The 21,327-nt window shown below is 45.3% G+C and overlaps 1 protein-coding gene across 1 annotated transcript in view; it reads left to right on the plus strand.

Moving 5' to 3' along the window:
- The window catches only part of ST6GALNAC3 (ST6 N-acetylgalactosaminide alpha-2,6-sialyltransferase 3), a 623,421-nt gene that overhangs the window by 249,147 nt on the left and 352,947 nt on the right, over window positions 1-21,327 (plus strand). The window contains exon 2 of the mRNA XM_020968555.2: window positions 6,449-6,643. Within this exon, the coding sequence (XP_020824214.1) occupies window positions 6,449-6,643 (195 nt within the window). The remainder of the gene's footprint in view (window positions 1-6,448; window positions 6,644-21,327) is intronic.

The following is a 21,327-nucleotide window of genomic DNA, read 5'->3' on the forward strand; positions in this document are numbered from 1 at the left end:
TTGCAACCAGTTGAGCCCTTGGGCTGTCCAAAGGAGATCTATTGTCCTTGCCATGTGACCAGCCATTCTTTTCTTTAAGTTATAATAATTCCAATTGTATCCATTTGTAGTGCATCTGGACTCCCAGGGTCCCTAGAGCTGGGATGCTGCTTCTCCCCCCAGGGATCTAGGGGTAGTCCTGAGGGATTAGGGGTGGCCTTCTAATGCTTTAGCCTAGGAGCTACCACTGCCATTGTTCTGTCTTCTTGCATGATTATCAGTTATCATCAACCAGTCGGCCAAATCTAATTTGTTGTAGAAAGGAATATTTACTAAGGTGGTAGAGGAAGGATGGTTGGTACAAAACATTCCCTTAAAAGTCTGTTAACATACTTTCATACAGGCATGTGCCAAGTCTTGGGGAAAGTATAGTGCTCCCAAGCTTAGTGGGTACATGGCAGAGGGGTTACAACATAGCTTTGTGTTGCTGGAGGTTACTTTTCTCCCATTCCCAGGGTACTCATGAAATTGCCCCTAGGCATGGCATAGCCTTTCTACTGGACTCCTTCCAGAGTCTAGAACTTATCTCTCCTTGTGTTTAGTTTATCCTGGGTTGCCAATGCCCCCATTGTCTCTAGGTACTGCTATTCTGGAAACACTGCCAGGACACTGAAGAAAAGTCCAACTCATCTGGTCGATTGAAGGCCACAAAGTCTTCTTTCTGTTAAGATAGTTGGGGAAATGATCAAAACTGAGTCTGAGGCCAGGGCTCTTTTCCTCTCCTACTTTTCCCTGAGTGATTCCCTTCCAGGGTCTTGGATGGAATGGCTCTATTTTCTACTGTCATATGCTTAAATTGCTTCCCAGTTCCAAACTAGGCTGCCAGTTTTATTTTACACAAGCCTTCTGGGGCTTACCACGTACCCAAAGAATTCAAACAGATTTCCTCTCACTCCGAGCCAAAATGCCTTGGATTGATTCGCCTTTGTTGACTCCTAGTTCATACCCTAACTGACTGATTCAATCATACTGTGTTCTCATATGGAAAATTTACCAGGGTGAAGTGAAGTTGGGTGATTCATTTGACTGAATCATCTCCCACCCTTACACTTCTTCCTCCTCCTCCCTCCCCACCACCTCCCCTTCTTTTTCCACCACCACCTTCTCTCCTTTCCCTTTTCTTCCTCCTCCTCCTCCTTCTATCTCCCCTCGTAGGTGACATGTTGCAGGCTACTCATACCCACCATGTTCCTTTTCATTGCCCTCTCTTGGATTTTCACTTGAGTTCTTTGGAGGCAATAGTGTTCCACATGTTGCTGCCATAAAGCAATATCTAAAAAATATTAGTATTAAAAGATAGATATTTTCTCACAGGAAGTAGGGAGGCAACATGTAAGAAATGGAAAAGCATTATGTAAATAGATAAATCTATAGATGAGAACTGGAGGAGAGAGCCAGTGTCAGCCTCTGGAATTTCAGCCCCTCTTTGAGTGTCTGATGTCATAATGGGGAGATTAATTTCACAGATATTCGCTTCAGTCCAATACCTCAGGTACAACACCATACTAGCTTCTAGATATAAAAAGGGAAAACAAACAGACTGACAACTGCACAAGAAAACCCAGAAGCAGACCAGTCTCCTCAAGGAGCTTACTTTCTAATGGGAAAATCTAACCTACATACACAGATAGGAAAACATGAGAAGTAGATCCAAATGGCCACTAAGTAATTTGGAGAGAGGGGGAGCCCTGCCAGAGAAGACACTTAGGGAGGATGTGTTCCAAGTGTTTGGCCTGTCAGGTGGAAGAGGGCCCAGCCTTATTCTGCTCAGCCTCTGAGGGCACAACCAGGAGCCCCACAGAAGGTAGAAGTGCAGGTAGACTGGGTGCCATAAATGTGCCAGTGTGGTAGAGGGTTCCCTCTGGTAGCAGAAGCTCTGTGAGCCTGGTGGAGAGGGCGTTTGTACTCAGGGACTGGTTGGACTCAGTGACCTCAGCCATCTCCCCCAACATCTGCCTTCTGGGGCAAGATGGCAACTGCTCCATCCCTCCCAGCCCTAAATTGGCTCTTATGTTTCTGTATTTCACACAACTTTCAGTGAGCTGTTTAATTAATTACTCCTTGGGAATGATGAATTCCTTGTAATTCGGTTGTGTAATTCGAAAGCACAGTCTCATATTTGTGGATGTAATGGTAACTGACATTTATTTAGCCCTTTATAGCTTGTAAAGCACTTCACATTCATTATCTCATTGGAGATTCACAAAGAGTATATGAGGAAGTTTCTGGGTTGGGTTTTTTTCCCCTTATTTTTTTTTTTGAGCTATGCTTATCATTTCACCCTAGTGTGGCAGACTCCTAGGGTAGCACCTTCCTCAGCAACATCTCTGTAACTTTTGGTCTTAAAGAGTGGCCTGGGACACTGAAAGTTTAATCAAATTGTACATGGCCATGTGCCCATTTTGTGTCAGAGGAAGCACTTGAAACCTGGGCCAACCTTACTCCAAGGCCAGGCCACCACACTGTATTCTGAGCTTCTAGAGCTAGTGTGGTGTATGTTTTTGGTGAAGCAGTTAGGGTTAAGTGACTTGCCCAGGGTCATACAGCTAGTAAGTGTCAAGTATCTGGTCTGAGGCCGGATTTGAACTCGGGTCCTCCTGACTCCAGGCCTGGTGCTCTATCCCCTGTACCATCTCACTGCCCTGTAAAGCTAGTATTTTTACAAATGAAAAAAAAAAACTGGGGTTACAAGAGGGTGGGTCTTACTCATGCTCATGTTAACAGGTGTCAGGGATGGGATGTGTCTCCAGGTTTTCTGGATTCCAAGTCTAACACTGTTTCTATGCCATGGTGCCTTCTATAGATGGGGTATGTAGACTGGGGCAGGTGGGTGGATAGAGATCTGGGCCTGGAGTCAGGAAGACCTGAGTTCAAATCCAGCCTCAGACATTTACTAGCTGTGTGACTCTGGGCAAGTCACTTCACCCTGTTTCCCTCAGCTTCCTTATCTAGAATGAGCTGGAGAAAGAAATGGCAAACTACTGCAGTATCTTTGCCAAGAAAATCCCAGATCGGGTCACAAAGAGTTGTACACAAAATGACTGGGCAATAACAGTGACACATAGACACAAGTGTGACAGTATAAGGAAAATGCCAGGGTGGTGTGTGTTGACCTGACCAGCTGTGTGCAGTAAGAGTTCAGAGCACTGTTTCTAGTGAACGGAGGTGACACCATGCAGATGGGAGCATTTGTGGGCAGCTTGGTGGCATAGTGATGGACTGCTTGCCCTGAAGGTGGGGCCTGTCTCCTGGCTCACAAGCTATGCGGCTTTAGGACGGTCACTCAGTCTGTCATAGCCTCAGTTTCTTCATCTGTACAGTAAAAGGTTTGGGCTTGATGCCTCTAAATCGATGGGTCCCATGCCTCTGCAATCAGGATGGGCAAGCCGGTGGCCTGTGGCATGCTTCTGTTAGAGGATTTTCAGAGTTCATCTTCCTGAGTTTGAGAGGATTTTAAGCCCTGGCACTTTGGAGTGTGAGCCTTTGGGGAGCCTTGACTCCCGGGGTGAGGGAATGTGGCCCTGCTGGTGCTTTAGACTCCCGTGCTTTGGGTTGGGGGGGACAGATGACTGCTGAAGACATCTTATGCCTACTTATCTGGGTGCATGTTGTCCCCCATCCCAAAGCAGAAGGAAAGCTCTTCAAGTACAGGGAAGGCTGCATTTTTGTCCTGGAGTCTCCGGTCCTAGGAAAGCGTCTGATGTACAATCAATACTCTGAATCATCAGTTTGGAAATTCTCCCCAATGCTGCCCATTCCATGGGACTCCTATCCATGTATTCCCATAAGTTCACCATAAGGAGTCTGCCCAACAGGAGGGGCCTCCCTTGCTTTCTTCTCTCCTAGCAGGGTGGGCCCACCATCCAATAGTCATCCCTTGCCCTCCATACATAACTGATCCACCCTTCCCCCCTCCCTCTGCTACTCTGGAGGAATGGGAGAGCTCCTTTGAGGCTGTGGTGCCCCCATGACACCATTGGCAGAATGTGGGCAGGAAGGTTAAGCTTTGTTTCTGAGAGAAGTTTGGGGTCAGTAAGAGAGCTTTGAAATTGTGGAAAGAAATCCATCAGCCATCCTTCTTCTGTTTCATTCTGGGCCCAGCTAGTTAGGCATGGAGGAAGTGCTTAGGGGGTACCTGTTGAAGGAATGGATGAAGGAAGAAATGAATTTCCAGGCTCCTTAAAGCAGAAAATTTTAAACTGGAATCTGTAAACTTGGGGAAAAAAAGAATAACTATATGTCACTATAATGTTGAGCCTATATATTTTGTTTTATGATTCTGAGAAGGGGCCCATAGGCCCAACCCAAGCTGACTGTCCGTGAGGTCCAGGACACAGAAGAGGGGAAGCAGCCCTGCCTTGAGCACCCCCTTCTCCTGCAGGTGTGCCTGACTTCTTTTTTTTCTCCCACTTAATAGTATTTTATTTTTTCCAATTACACGTAAAGATAGTTTTCAACATTCACTTTTATAAGATTTTGAATCCCAAATTTTCTCCTTCCTCCATCCTTCCCCTCCCCCCTTCCCAAGACAGTGAACAATCTGATATAGGCTATACATGTATAATCATATTAAACATATTTCCACATTAGTCGTGTTGTGAAAGAAAAGAACAGAATAAAAGGGAAAAACTATGAGAAAGAACAAAAACAACAAAGAAAAGAAAAATAGTCTGCTTCAATCTCATTCAGACTCCATAGTTCTTTCTCTGGATGTGGATAGCATTTTCCATCTTGAGTCTTTTGGAATTACCTTGGATCATTCTATCACTGAGAAGAGCTAAGTCAGTCATAGTTGATCATCACACAATGTTGCTGTTACTGTGTGCAATGTTCTCCTGGTTCTGCTCACTGCACTCGGCATCAATTCATGTAAGTTTTTCTGAAATCCTCCTGCTCATCATTTCTTATAGAACAATGGTATTCCATTACATACGTATACTGTAACTTGTTCAGCCATTCCTCAATGGATGGGCATCCCCTCAATTTCCTATCCTTTGCCACCACAAAAAGAGCTGCTATAAATATTTTTGTACCTGTGGATGTACTGGGGTTAATGTGAGTCATCTTTCTCTGGGGGGACTGATTCTCTGGAAGTAAGGACAAGCCCTTGGCCTTCTTTGCTAGGACCGTCCCAGTGTGAGAGGCCCCATCTGAAGAGGCAGCTGCCGTGTCTCAGCAGATCCTCTCTTTTAACTACAATGTCACCCTTTTCTTCACTCTGGCTCAGGCATCAAGAAGACCACATCCCCCCGGGGGTAGAAATGACAACCCACATTCCTCAGTTGGTTAGAAGTTGGGAAATGTCATTTTAGGGTAGTTGTGTCTCTGTAGTGGTGGCACTTTCATGACCTGAACTCTGGTTTGTATTGCACATGAGTATGTGTGTGTGCACACACGTGCATGCACGCACACACACACACACACACACACACACACACACACACACCAAGGCCAAGAAAAGAACTAGAACTCAGATCAAAAACTCTGCTTGAGAGGGGGGAGCTCTGTCTGGTCTGGGGGAAATCAAAGCCCAGCCAGGCTGGAAGAAGAGGAGGTGCCACGCTCTGTTCCTGCTGCGGCCCTACTCCTCACGGGTCCTCATTACTCAGCTCCCTTTGATGGAACCCTCAGGGCAGGCGTGGATTACCACGGAGCAGGCTTTCACAACTGTCATTCCCACTCAAGTTTGAAGTTTCTCTCAAAATGGTTGTTTTATTTTCTCTCATGTATACATTATTTATGTGTGGCTGCTCACCATCACTGGATTTGGCAAGGCACTAGAAGGCTTTGTAGCTGGAGCCCAAGCCAGTCTTAGTAGCAGTAAAAGCTACCAGAGCCTGGTACTGAGTATTCTAGGATTCTGGGTAAATGTCCCCTGGAATGTCCTTGAAGGAGCTGCTTGTTGGACAAGAGGTCCTCGGATGGGCATCGAGAGAGTCCATAGCTGTTCTTTGGGGGGGCTGCTTTGCCCCTGCCTTCAGGGTCTGGGCTGGTTTGTTGACCCTTCTGACATCTGTCACCTCCTTACCTGGCTGCCTGGACCAGTCACCTCCTCCTTCTTTGATGCCCCCAGTGGTCAGTGCTGTCTCTCTCCTCAAATTGCCTCATATCTGTCCATCCCCACTTTGTATTCTCGTGGAAAGCATCATGGTGTCCCAGAGTTAGAGCTAGGAGGGACCTCCGTGTCCAGCTTGTACACACCGCACAGTGGGGATTAAAATGGCGCCCTCTGCCAGGACAGTTGTGAGGATCCAAGGAGTTTAGAGTTGCAAAGCTCTTTGCAAACCCTATGGTGATCTGTATCTCTGTCTAGTTATCTCTCCATCCATCTGGATAGATATGCAGATATATCACACATGTGCATATGTTATTATTATTAATTTTGCCTTCTTTATTTTTGAATTTCCAGAGGAAGTCCGTGATTGCTGTGAGTTTCTTAGTAGCATTTCTGTTCCTGCTTATCCTGCGACTCTTCCATGAAGTAGACCTCCCTTTGGTGCTCAGCTGTTTGGGACAGTCCAGTGCCAAGTGGCTTCCCTTCTCCTCCACACACAGGCGGCCCCTCCGGACTCACTATGGCTACACACACGTGAAAACACAGGAGGTAAGAGTTCCCGAAGGTGCTGGGGACCAGGAACAGGTCCCAGCAGCGTCTTTATCGTTCCCCAGCCTCTGGCCTCATCCCTCCCTCCCCACCTGACCAAACTCAGTCTGGTTGAGTTGGTACTGTTGTGACCTTACAGTTGTCAGTAGTGGGAGGTCTGCCCCAGGCCCAGAGAACACCAGCAGATGCTGAGATTTCTCTGGGGTCACACCACATGTGGAGGGCCACATTGCAACTCAATTTCAATTCAGCAAACATTAAGCACCTACTATACCAAGCACCGGCTTGTTCATGGAGTGAGCAGTCTGTCTAGGATGGACTTTTAGCAAGGGCTGAGCAGCTGCTATTTCCCATGTCTGAGCAGTTTCACTGGCTATCCCTCATGGGTAGAATGCTCTGTCCCTTCACCTTGTGCTGACTTTCCCTAACCTTCATCAAGCCTGAGTTAAAATCCCACCTTCTGCAGGAGCCAGTCTAGGGAGGCTGCTCATTCAGCCTTCCGGTCATTCACCTAAGCACAGCACGTCACCACCCACGTGAGGAAGCCCCTGTGTACTTCTAGATCCCGAGAGGAGACCCTTCCTGCCACGCTGGCGTCTGGGGGGTTTGAATGAATGTGAAATTAAAGATCTTGGAAACAGGGACCAGGCAGTCACTAGGCAAGCATTAAAGACCTTCCATGTAGAGTAGCTGGGGGGCGCCATAGTGCATAGGGCTCAGACCTGGAGTCAGGAAGACCTGAGTTCAAATGTGACCTCAGACCCTTCCTATCTGTGTGACGCAGAGCAAGTGACTTCAACCTGTCTGCCTCAGTTTCCTCAGCTGTAAAATGAGCTGGAGGAGGAAATCGCAAAACCTCTCCCATGTCTTTGCCAAGAAAACCCCAGTGGGGTCGTGAAGAGCTGGACATGACTGAAAAGCGGCCAAACAACAACCTACTATGTGCCAGGCTGATCTAACCTACTGTGTGTCAGGCTGATGTTGGAGGCATTGGTGACAAGGCTGTAGGTCAGCACTCAGGCAGCATGGAGTAAAGGATTAAGCTGCAGCCAGGTCCATCTGGCTTCAAATCCCTCCTCTGACCCCCGTGAGCTCTATGAACTTGGCCCGTGCCTTCGTCTTTCTGAGCCTCAGTTTCTCCACCTGTAAAATGCAAATCTCAATAACTAGGTACCTGCCTCAGAGTGGTTGTTGTGAAGTTCAAGTGAGGTGATGGAGAAAGGAGGAAGGTTTCACTCTAGTTGTTTGTCTTCAAATCCCCAGCCCCTAACACAGTGCCTGGTCCATAGTAGGTGCTTCATTGTTTTCACTGCCTACAGGGGAAGCTCTGGGGAGGTGCCAGTCCTTCTCACCCAGGGTGTTACCAGAGGACATTAGCGGCTTGGGTTCCAAGTCACTCACACACCACCCGTTTGCAAGAACGGCTCATTTAATCTGTCTTCTGCCTCAGGAAAAATTGCACCTACCTCATCTCTTCTGGTTAATGTAATTCTCTGCAATCCCCTTCCTATGTTCACAGGACTTAAGGCCTGGTTATTAGATATTTGGGCTCAGGACAGTCACCATTTGGAGGCAGGACTTTCAGGGCCTTTCTGGATGTTTATCCTTTAATTAGCTTACAATTAATACATTTCATAAAAAGCTTCTGCTCCCCTTCATTGCTCGGCTCTGGCTGAGCTCAGTGAGCACCGCAAGTGAGTTAAAGGCCGGAGCGCGTGCCTTCCTCCCAGCCCAGGGTGGGTTTCCCTCCACCCTCGTCTCCTGCCCCCGTGCCGCCTTTCCCTGGTGGACTTCGGCCTCAGCCGCAGCAGCACTGATGAGTGCTCATCGCCTCACAAGGGCAAGGCCGCAGGCTGAAAATGAAGCAAGCAACCAAAATGAAGAGGGGTCATTTTTCTGGCCAATTAAAAATATGCATCCTAAAGCATCACCAAACTCTGGGCATCTGTTTATAATTTCATGAATTCAGCACCAGCCATCATGTGGGATGGCATCCCCCGGACATCAATGTAGAGCTGGGGGGACCTGACGGGTAATTAAGTCCAAACTCCCCATCTTACAGATGAGGAAACTGAGGCCTGGAGAAGTTTAAGTGACTTGCCCAAGGACATACAGTAAGTATCTGAGGCAGTTATTGAACCCAGATCTCCAGACTCCAATTGCTTTATCCAGGGCTTTTTCAAATCAAGCAAATAATATGTATGTGCCTTTGTCTACTTGCTTATCTATCTGTCTTCCATCTGTCCTAGATCCGTCATCTCTCTCTGTCTCTATCATCCCTCCGTCTCTCTCCCTCTCTCCTTTCTCTCTCCATACAGAGCAATCGGTTAGCAGCCAGGTGGTGCTACGTTGCTGGGCCTGGAGATGGGAAGATGAGTTCAACTTTGGCCTCAGACACTTACTAGCTGTGTGACACGTCACCTGTGTCTGCCTCAGCTTCCCCATCTGTAAAATGGGGATAATAATAGCATCCACCTCCCAGGTTGTTGTGAGGATCAAGAGAAATAATAATTAAGTGCTTGGTACAGTGCCTAGCACACAGTAGTTGTATCTACATGTTGGCTGTTGTTACATAGTATCAATCACTTTAGACTCTTGTGAAGTTGCTGAAGGCGCAGAGAGGTTAAACGCCTTGCCTGAAGTAGCAGGGCCCCCACGTGTTATGAGCGTGTGTATTACATCTCCTTGGCTTTCAAGGATGCCACGCCCCGATGTGTTTTGATGGGCACGAGGGGTAAATCATTCATCAACCAGGAATCTCACTTGGAGAGAGGATGATTCCCTCTTTCCTTTACCAAATATTGAAAGACTCTGCAGTGGCATAGGACGTATATGAGGGAATGGGGTGTCCCATGACATAGCTCACAGCCTGGGCTCCTGGGGAAAAGCCGATTGAGACCAGGAGGGAGACTCCAGAGAGAAGAAACAGGACTCAGCAGAAATTGGTGTCGGCAGACGTTGGTACCTACACACGGATGGGCGATCCAGTCATCTCCTCATTTGTTGATGTACGAAGACCTACTCCAGAGCCCGACTGCGTGTGCTCACACCAGCCGTCTGATAGGGGCCTCTTGGAATGCTCCAGGATATCAAGGGACAGTCCCAACTCTTCAGATGTCTGGTGCAGACCTGCATTCTTAGGTTGTTGCATAGTGCACTGGGGTACAATGTGCATAGCAGAAATGGTGCTTTAAGAAAAGTCTCCAGCAGGTGAGAAAAGAGTGCTCAGTATCCAGGACGGGATTCTAATCGAAGGTGTGAATGAAGCCCTCCTGTCACAATGCAACCCCTTGGATGGTATCTATGGCAACAGGGAAGGAAGGAGCTTTGCTTCTGCGTAGTAAACATATAGTAAAAACGTGCTCCTCCAAAGGCAGTCAGTGTAGAAACATCAAAAGCCTGCATGGTTCAGAGAGGCCCAGGAATGTGGCCTGATGCACCTCCATTATGAGGGGAGGGAGTGCCAGGCTGGAGTCAGAAGGACTCCCATTCAAGCCTTGCTTCTCCTGTCTCCTGACTGTGACCATTTTAGCCACAGAGATGAGAGTAGTGAGGCAGTGGTGGACTCCTGGCAGCTACTGGATGACGAGTGTCTGGGTTGAACCCTACAGAGGTAGAGGTACACGTACTCCCCAGCCGATGGCAGCTCTAGAGAGGAGGACCACATTGTTCAGGCACTGAGCTTCCTGGATGGAGAAGGAGAGGTTACTGGAACAGAGAGCCAGGCAGTAGCTTTTGAGAAGCAGAAAGGATATTTCCCAGGTGCCAGCAGCCTCGGGAGTTGCCTCTGGCAATCCTAAGTTCAATATCTAGGAGTTTAGACTCTAAGAGAAGGGAATTTCCTGGGTAGCATCTGATTCCAGAACCAAGTCTTCTCATAGAAGAAGGAATTTTAGCCTTAGGGATTCTCTTTCCGGAGTCCCAGAATGTGGCCTTTCAGAGACAGAAGCAGTGGCAGCCTCTTTAGAGGAGAAGAGAGTCAACCTGATGGTCCCCAAAGCTGCAGGGACTCGCCAGGCTAAGCCATGGAAGACCCAGACTTTGCCCCCTACTCTTACTGTGAGCTACTGGGAGGATGCACCCACAGACGTGTTTCCCTCTGGGAGGATTTAAGCCAGGAGATGCTGGCTGCCTGTATAGGCTGACGGGATGAAAGGAAGGACTCAGCAGAATGCAGCATCAAGTTGATTTCACCTCTGAGGGCAGCCCAAGCCACATGGAGGGACTGTTAGGCCAGAGGACCCGAGCACCCCTAGGGGCTGGAAACAGATTCAGCAAAGGAGGAATAGAATTTACATGTTATTGTGAGACTTTTTATATATTTTCTGCATTTTAGGGGATGGGGGGAATGAAGTCTGTCCTGTACCTAGGACATGCATTGTTACCTTCAATGCTCATGTAGTATCTGAGCATCCTTTACTCCCCTCTGGGGGGACCCAGGCAAGAGGTATTTGTGCTGGGTAGTCCTATGCATGGAGTCAAGAAAGACCTGAGTTCAAATCAGCTCTCAGGTACTTATAGACTGTGCAAGTCACTTAACCTTTGTCTGCCTCACTTTCTTCAACTATAAAATGGAGATAATAATGTCTGCCTTTATGATCACATCAGATAACATTTGTAAAGTACTTTGAAAACCTTAAGGTGCTACAAAAATGTTAGCTCATTATTATTGTATTATACTTTACATAGGCAATTCTGGGCGGGGAAAAATCAAGTGAAGGAGCTATGATTTGAAGGAAATTCCGCAAGGCACAGTCCTGCTTATGTAAGTTAGGATTTTAAGATGCGGAGCCATGAGTACTATGAATGATTAATTATTTTCTAATTTGATCATGCTCTCATAATTGATAAAGGCTGCACTGACTAGCGATATTTACCTCTGGGACAAATAGCAGGAAGAGGGCTAGGGCAGCCTTGCCCAGTGACCAGAGGCGTGCCCTCAGGACAAGGTCACTGCTGCCACCATGGACGTGAGGTATAGAGAGGGAGGAGTGATGCTGGCAATGCCATTTACATTTCTCTACAGGGTGAATGATGAAAAAAGGCAGGGGCAGAATTTCTTCATAGAATGTACACTATTGGAAGGGAGCAATTGCTTTGTTTTTGTCTTCATATCCCCAGTGCCTGGAGGACAGTTAGTACTCAATTAATGAATGCCTGATGCATTGTGGAATTGAAGAAAAAGCCCCAGAAGGCTGGCAGTGTGCCCCAGTAGACATGGTTCCTATTGATGAGATTCTGGTCCTGTGAAAGTGCACTCATAAACAAATGTGCCGCATTGAGCCTGGGTTAGCTCCTTCAGTAAGGGAGCTCTGGAGGAGGTGGGGAGTCTACCCTGGAGGTCATTCTCAGGCAGCTGTGGCTCCCAGACTGTGAAGGAGACCAGCATCCATCAGTGTGATCGACCTCACAGTTGTTTGCCAAAGGACACCCATGCTGGGCCTCTTTCTATTTAAAGGGCCTTTTGTCAGTCTGCTTCGGTGTGCTGGCAAGCATCCTTTCTGAGAGAGGGCGTTGAGACGTAGGGAGGTTGTCTGACTTTGTCAAGGTGACACAGTGAGAAGACATCAGAACTGGCAGTCCTCACTGCTTGGCTGCTGCAGCATGAAGGGTCCCAGCATCACCACTGCTCAGATGAAATTCTGCCACAAGGTGATGGTGCTGCAGAATTGAAGAGAGGGCTTGTTCTCATCAGTACAACTTCGTGCAAATCTCAGTGACCTAGATCATTATTTTTGCAGCTTTTAAAAGCAATTTTAACTTTAAAAGTTTTTATATCAAAGTCACTTCCAGACTTACCGCTCCTTCCCTCATGGGACCCTTTACCTGTAACAGAGAAAAAGTGGAAAACCAGTTGCTATAATGATTAAATCTGATAGTATACGTACCATTCCGAACTTACAGTCCCTCACCTCCTTAGTGAGAAGAAGGAGGCATATTTCCTCATCTCTTCGGTGGGGTGAAGACTGGTCCTTATACTTGACATCCTTCAGTGTGGGAGTTAGCACAGGGTAGAGGGAATGGTGCTGGACAGAGTCCTAGGACCTGGATTTCAGTTCTGCCTCTACCACTTACCACCATGTGATCTTGGGCAAGTCACTTAAGCACCTTAGAACCCTCATTGGTAAAGTGAGGGGCGTAGAGCACTTGGCTTTTAAGGGCCTCCCCCCACCCCCCGTCCATGATGCTGTGAAGTTCTGAGCTCTTCTTTTTATTTACATGGCTGTGGTCACTGTGTACGTATTGTTTTCCTGTTTCTGCTTACTTCACTCCAGATAGGACCATATAAATCTTTTAATGATTCTCTGAATTCTTTGACTTCCATGTTTCTCATGACATCACCACAGTACATTGCATTTATATAGCACTATTCACTGGGCCATTCCCTGATGGGCACTCACTTTGTGTCCAGTTCTTTACTTCCACTCCCAAATGCTAGTGTGAGCATTTATTGTTTATAGGGCCTTTCTTTATATGTTTGGACTTCAGTAGGATTTCTGTACCATGAGTGGGAATGGCTTACTTATTTGATTTATATAATCCCAAGTGGTTTTCCAGAATGTTTGGACCAATCTAGAGCTCCCCCAATGGTGAATTAGTATACCTGCTTTCTCACAGCCTTCCAACATCATTTTTCATCTTTGTCATCTCTGCCAGTTTGCTGGGTATAAAGTGAAACCTCCAAGTTGTTTTAATTATTAGTGATTTAGGGCAGTCTTATGTGTGATTAATAATTTTCATTTCTTATTTTAAGAACCATTTATTCACAGCTTTTGACCACTTACCTTTCAGGAGATGGCTTCTAAACATGCACACACACACACACACACACACACACACACGTGAAAAAAACATCAAACATCTGTCACAAGGTCTGTAAATTCAAGCAATATAGATAGTTAATACAAATATAGATCAGTTGTTAGCCATTCTCAAAGAGGACCAAAATGACAAAACTATGTTGGGGTCAAGGTACAGTGTGTCCCATGTGGATCATCAGACCAATACGAGCTTGGAAGGCTCTACCACAGGTTGGTATGGATACTACAATCCATACAAATATTTGGCCTGGAGATGTCTCTAAACATGTATATCTCATATTTCTTTTGAGCTACTTCAATTCTGCCTTGTTCATAGAGCACAGTGCCTTCTTTGATGTGGGCATGTCTTGCTGGGCAGTCCAGTGTCTCCCATGTCTCACAACTGATACTAAAGTTCTTAAGAGAGACCTTGAGAGTGTCCTTGTATCACTTCTGACTCCATGTCCTGTGTGAGTTCTCCATAAAATAGGCTTTTAGGTAAACATACCTTTGGCATTTGAACAATATGGCCAGCCCATGTGAGTCATGCTATCTGCAGTAGAGTTTGAATGTTTGGCAGTTCAGCTCAGGAGAGGACCTTCATGTCCTGTACCTTATCTTGCCAGGTGAACTTCAAAAATCTTCCTAAGACAATTCAAATGAAAGAGGTTCTTATTTTCTGGGATGGCGCTGGTAGACTGTCCAGGTTTCACAGGCATACAACAATGAGGTCAGCACAACAGTTCCATAGACCTTCAGTTAGGTAGTTGGTCTAATACCTCTTCTCTCCCATACTTTCTGAACATGGAGCTAGCTCTGGCAATGCATGTGTCAACCTTATCATCTGTGTGTACATCCCTGGAAAGTGACCGTCCAAGGTAGTGAACTTATTCCGTCACTACAGGACTTTGAGGTAGGGCAAAAGTGAATTTCATCTGCCTTCTTGCTGAGATGAGTCCTATATCCCCTGAGCTTTGCTTGCACTTTGCTTTTGGTGGCATTAAATGCTGCCTTCTTAGAGACAGATGAACTATTCTGCTGGTAGACCCTGTGGAGTTCTCGTTTTTCATTTAGCAGCTTCCAGCCCAGATGAGTAAAGGTGGTACTGTACACCAAATCTCTGAAAGCTGCTCACTCCTTTTCTGTTCTGCTGTCGCCAGCCATGCGTTGGCGCAGCTTTCCCTCCAAGTTAAAAATGAAGTGTTCATGCTCAGAGAAGTGCTCTAACCTGTTGACATCACGTCTTCTAGCAGTCCTATTGCCTTGGGGCTGCCACTTTTCTTGAATGTGAATGTTCAGCTTGGAGAGGATAAGTCTATGATCAGCCCAGCACTCTGTGCCACATGTTGCCTTTGTCACTCTCACACCCTGTTTACCTCTTCTACTTACAATGACGTAGTCTGTAAAATGCCAATGTTTGCTGCCAGGGTACATCCACAGAGTTTTATCATGACAGTGTTGGTGATGAGAAGGTCATGAGATGCACAAGTCTTCATAGTAAATGACTGCTGCTGTTGCCATTTCTGACTCCATTCCTCCCAAGGATTCCCTGCCATGTCTGGTAGTCTGATCCTAATTTAGCATTAGAGTTGCCCAGAATTATAACCTCTTCCTCTTTTGGCACGTTGATGATAAGGGTCTGCAAGTCTTCACAACATTTTTATTTGACCTCCTCAGGGTCCATCGTGGCAGGAGTGTAGGCACTGATGATGATGTCATGGAATCTTCCTGCAAGTGGGAACTGCATTGTCATGAGCCTGTCCCTCCCTCCTCTTGGTAGACATACAAGCTTGTTGCCTAGATTAGTTTGGACTGTAAAACCTGCATCAGCTTTATGGCACTCCCCTTCACTACATCTGCAGCAGAAAAGCACGTATGCAGCTCAACTTCAGTAAGTTGGCCTTCGTTTGCCAGCCTTGTTTCACTCAGGGCTGCTATTTGGATGAGATATCTGCTGAATTCTCTCAACAACAAGAGCTGTTTGTTTTTCAGGTCTCCTGGATTTTGTGCTGCCTATAAATGTGTGCACATTCCATGTGCCAATGATGAGTGGTATAAAGGGCAAGCAGGCCAGGGTTGGGTGAAACAGATAATTTTTAGGGCACCTTTTCCAGCCCCTTCCTCACACCAGCAGGTGAGCAGTGTGGTCCTTAAAAGGCTGCTCAGACAGCCAGGGGCTGCTTCCGGTGAGACCCTATGACCTGAGCTGCCTGTATATAGCTCCCAGTGTATCTGCACCTGCTGCTTCATCAATTGCTTCTTGCCACAGGGCTTTGAGGTAGGTAAAATGGTAAAATGGTGTGGTAGATATCTTTTGACTCAAATATAAGTCAGATTTAAATGAGGCAGAGTTGTGAAAAATTCCAGAGTTATCAAAGTACAGTGGCGAGACAAAAGTCAGGGGATGCAGGGGATAACCTTGGCGTCTTCGATGTCTAACCAAGCTCTGAGTGCTCCACAGCACCCTCTTCAGCCACCTTTATGGGTCTTTGGAACAAATTGTTCTCATCCGCCCATCCTGGAAGGGGAAGTCTTTACATGCTTACAGTAGACACCTGACTACATCACAGACAGGTTTGAGATGCCTTGATTCCCTTCAACCTGTTTTAGTCCATCTGCCATGGTTTCCAGGGTGTGGCCACTGCACACACTACAGCTTCTTGGAGCCCCAGGTGAGAGTTGGGTGATTCAGGTGAACACCAAAGGTGGATGAGCAGCCCTCACCCCAGAGGGGCTAGTCCTCCCTGAATACTCTACATCCCAAATATGAATACGTGTCTGTACAAACACACACATGTACTTGTATAACTAAATAACTTGAATTTATAGACCTTTGCGACATGTATTTGATAATTTTTAAAAAATTTAACAGTTTTTGTCCTATACTAAATTCATGATTTTTTTAAAGGGAGCTTTTCAATTTCATGTAATTGAAATAGTTTGTTTTTTTTTCTTTTATATTCTTCTTAATATCTTGTTTAGTAAAGAATTCTGCCTAGTCATAATTATTAAAAATACAACATATGGTATGACTTTTTATATTTGGGTCACACACACAACCATTTGTAACTTATTGTGATAGATGATATAAGATGCTTTCTAAGCCTTCTTTTAAAACCAAATTACATCTCTGCTCTTTCTGTGGAATCCACGAACCCTTCCTTAGAGAGTTCATGTTCTTGGGTTACCATATACTGGGCTACTAAGTTTGATCATTTCTGATTCTTGCTTATTAAATTTAATATATATTTCTCTAAACCTAATTCCTACCAAATTATTTCCCAGGTGTTTGATTTTTGAACAGAGCGTCATTAAATTAAATTGTTTCTGATCCCTTCTTATCTAGTCTATTCCAGTAAGTCTACTTTTCTGTTTTTTTAACCTTTACCAAGCAGTTTTGATTACTACAAGTTTATAATACAGTTTGGGTCTTGAAATGTTATTCCTCTTTCATTCCCACTTTTTACATTATTTACTTTGAGATTATAGATCTTATTTTCCTCTAAAAGAGTTTTGTTTTGTTTAGTTTTATAAAGCAAGCCTTTGGTAATTTGGATAGCATAACATGGAATTTTAAATTAATTTAGATGGCACAATGACAACACCAACAACCAGTGTTTGTTTAGTGCTTTAAGATTTGTAGAGGGCTTCGTATGGGATATCTCCTTTGGTCCTTATTTTTATTATATTGGCCCTGTATGGACGCAAATAATGGCTTTCTCTCCAATCCTTTGTCTTCCTCTGCTTCAGCAAAGAGTGCTTTATGTTGGTATTTTTATAAATCTTGAAGACATCTTGGAATTGTGACTCATATTTTGGGTCTTTAGAAATTATTTAGAACAAAATCTCTCATTTCCTTTGAGTTTGGTGGAACTGTTATACAGAAATGCTTGATTTTTGTAGATTTGTTTTATATCATGCTGAACTAAATTGTCTCATTTAGTTTCTTTGCTGATTCACTAGGATTTTCTAAGTAATCTGTCATGTCAGCAGAAAAAGGATACTTTTTTCCTCTTTGCTGATTTTATGCATTTCATATCTTTCTCTTGTTCTATTGTTGTTGATAACAGTTTAAAAACTCTATGCAAAGGAGATTCACATTGCCCTGGTCCTTCAGTCATTGCCTTTCATTTCATTCCTTCCCCGTTGTCCTTTGCCAGTGACCTCCGTCAGGGTGGTTGCGACACCAGTTGTCTGGAACCAGCGTTAATAGAAACATTGTGTTTTCTCAGAATCCTGTTGTTTTGTGGGATTATCCCCATTTACTTTCTTCATTAATTCCTTCATGTATTCCCATGTTTTTCTGGATTCCTCATAATCACTTTTCCTTATGGTACAGTCGTATTTTATTACATTGTTGCTCCATATTTCCGTATCAGTTTCCCTACTAGCCATTCCCCTATCAATAAATGCCTACTTTTTTCCTACTTTTTTTTGCTACTCCAAAGAGTTTATCTATGGGGCCTTATTTCTGTCTTATTTCTCACTTCTTTGGGGTATATGCCAAGTAAGATATGCATTGGGCCATATGTTTGAAGAGCTGACTGGCATTTCTCAGGGAATTCCAAATTATTGTGCAGAATAATCAGACCAGTTCCCACACACCAACAGTACATGAATGTCTTCCAACAGGCCCTCTACATTGATTTACAAAAGTCATTTCTCCCAGTTTGTAGGGTGTGAGGAGAAGCCTTAGAGGGAATTCTAGTTGCATTCCTTTTGTTAGTGGTGATGAGGAACATGTTGCAGAAGAGCTGCTGTGCTGTGTTTGCAGAAGGAGTTTCCTTACCTGGGGGCTCCACCATTTCAGCCTCTCATTCTCTCCAGCATATGCTGTCCCCACCGTGGTTCCTGGCCCACAGCAAGTGCTTAAAATCAGCAGAGACTGGAATTCAGTGGTTATTGATCACATGCCTTTGTTCTTTTAAAAACTGTCCGCATCCTTTGTCCACTTATCAATTGGAGAATGGATCACTCATTCTTTTCACTGAGTAGCTATTACTGTGGAAGACAGACTGGCTTGGTTATGGTCATACAGACATGTAGACATGCAGAAAGTGCTCATTTGTAATGGGGGCGATCCCAGACTGCCTGAAATGTCCCTGTCCTCTCAAAGACAGTCATTGTTTTCCTAACTCTGAAATGCTGGAAAAAGGAGCAGAAGTTATCTTCCTTGACAGCCTACAGTTTATTCTGTCTATCCAAAGTCACTGATAAGAAACCTATAGTTTTGAAAATCAATCAATCATTTTGATAGGTGTGCAATGCATGTATTAAGTAATTGCCTTGTGGACTTAAATGCTTCTCTGGATATGGGTAGAGACAGTCTGCCTGTTGGTAAGTAGGTGTGCTAATTGGCAGATGGGGGGGATGACTCCATGTAGGATATAAAATATTTAGAAAGTAGGTTTATAAAACAGGCCATTCAGTATTCTTCTTACTCTAGACATCTTATGAGTCTTACAAATTTGAGTCAAGGGATGCACTTCAGTGGGTAGAGATGTGAGGGGTAGCACATTGCTCTCTATTTTATAACTGTGGGCAATAGCATTAGCAAAGGCATGTAGATGGAAGAGGGTGGGACAGGAACAAGAGACAGAGAGTAGTTTGGATTGTAGACTATAGGCTGGGATGGAGACCAGCTGGAGGGCAGATACATGAGATAAAGCTGGAAGGTCAAGTCAAGGATTTGACAAGCTATCATATGGAGGAGGCATTATACCTGTTCTTTTTGACCCAGAAGGTGGAACAAGGAGCAACAGGTAAAAGTTGAGAGAGATGAGGCAGGAGACACAGATTCACATGATGTGGGGAAACTAACTCAAAATTTGAGCTGTCCAAATAGCAAGATGGACAGTTTTAGACAGCAGAGGTTTCCTCTCATTAGAGACCAGAATAGGTGTGGCACTATTGCCACTACTACTGCTGCTGCTGCTACTACTACTACTACTACTACCACTACCACTACCACCACCAGCACCACCACCACCACCCCTCCACTACTACTACTACTACTACTACTACTACTACTACTACTACTACTACTACTACTACTACCACCACCACTACCACTGCTGCTGCTACTAATACTATGGTTACTACTATTACTGCTATTACTACTGCTGCTGCTGCTGCTACTGCTGCTGCTACTACTAGTTAGCTATCTAGCTAGCATTTATTTCACCCTTTAATGCTATTATATATATATATATATATAAATATATATTATATATTATTCTATATAATAGCATTATATATAACATAGAATAATATATAGAATAATATATAATAATGCTATTCCCCTATTTAATCCTCCCCACCACCCTGTGAGGTAAGCACTCTTATTATCCCCATTTTTAAAGAGGAAATCAAGGGGGAGAGAGGGTTGAGGTACACTCAATGACCTGTGGTCACACAGCTAGTGGGTGTTTGAGTGAGGACTGTCACTCATGCTTTTCTGACTCCAGTTCAAGCATTTAGTTCCCATGGCTATAAAGGGTCTTGGATGTACAGTCAGGAAGCTGTGGGCTCAAAGTCTGCTTCATACACTTACTAACTCTGTGACCCTGGGAGAATCGTTCACCTTCTCTGATCTGCAGTTTCCTCCTCTGTCAGTGACATGGCTGGCCGCAGGAGCCCCGGAAGCACAGTCACCTCCCTGTCTACGAGCCTGTGACTACTGGCGATTCAGGAGGAGGGTTCTTGGTCAGTCTAGGCTGGACTCGGTAGGCCTCTGGGCTCCCTCCCAACTGGGCAGTTTGATGGGTGAGCAAGAGACATATTCATACTCTGTAAATTGTGTGGAGACTGTCTGGAGGAAAGAAAGTACAAAGCCAGCTACCTCCTGGCTCCTCTGCCCAACATTTTTCCTGGGTGGCAAGTGTGACTTTTCAGCTTGGCTCAGCGCTATTTATCCAATTGAGGCCCATTAGCAGCCTGTCAGATGGCGCTCCCAGAATCCACGTGATCCTGCCTGCGGTGTGTCACCAGCAGGTAATCAAGGAGAAGTCGTCAGAAAACACTCCCCTCTCCACCCGCAGAGAGAGCTGGGAAAATAATGAAGGCTGCAAATTTAAACGGCAACAGTATGAACTCAATTTAAAACACATTAGCAATGGGAAACCTTATGTTAAGCAAGCATCTAGGTATATTTATAGAATTCAGAATGTATTCGATGAAAAATGTGTTTCAGGAAGGAGGCTATAGATCAGGACTCATTTATTGGGTTCTTAAGACCTGAAAGCACCAAGCTTGCCTCGAGTGGCCTGGGGTGTGGCACACAGTAGGTGCTTACTAAATGCTTATCGATACTGCTATTGACACCTCTGATCCTGGGGCCTGTGTTTGAACCTGGAACCTCCCCAGACTAGGAGATGGCAGAGCATTGGCAGCTGGTGACATGCCAGCGTAGCCTGACAGAGTCAGACCTGGACACATGCTCTACTGCTCTAAGAACCCACGGTTTGGGGGAGAGATTGTGTTGCTCATACAACCATTTTGCCAGGGATCATTGGATCATAGACTTGGGTCTAGAAGGGTCCTTAGAGGCATTGAGTCCCCCTCCCCCTTTTACATATAAGGAAACAGAGTTTAAGTGACTCTTGGGGGGGGTTACCCAGCAACTCTGTGTGTAGGTGAGATCTGAATCGTCTTCCTGACTCCAGCTGAGCATTGTCTCCACTGGGTTCTGCTGCCTCAGGGACTTCTAGGAGTATGCCACAGGGTCCCACACACATCTGCCCTGCTTGACATTTGCATCCCAGTCCCCGGCTTTCTTAACTCTGTCTCATCCTCTTGGATTTGTTCTTTCCAGAGCTTCGCTCCTGACCTATCTGGCTTCTAGTCTATGCTCAGTTAGTAGACAAGTATTTATTAAGTGCCAGG

This window comes from Phascolarctos cinereus, unplaced genomic scaffold (assembly GCF_003287225.1).
Source record: "Phascolarctos cinereus isolate Bilbo 61053 unplaced genomic scaffold, phaCin_HiC Scaffold_5;HRSCAF=322, whole genome shotgun sequence".
NCBI classification, from domain to species: Eukaryota; Metazoa; Chordata; class Mammalia; order Diprotodontia; family Phascolarctidae; genus Phascolarctos; species Phascolarctos cinereus.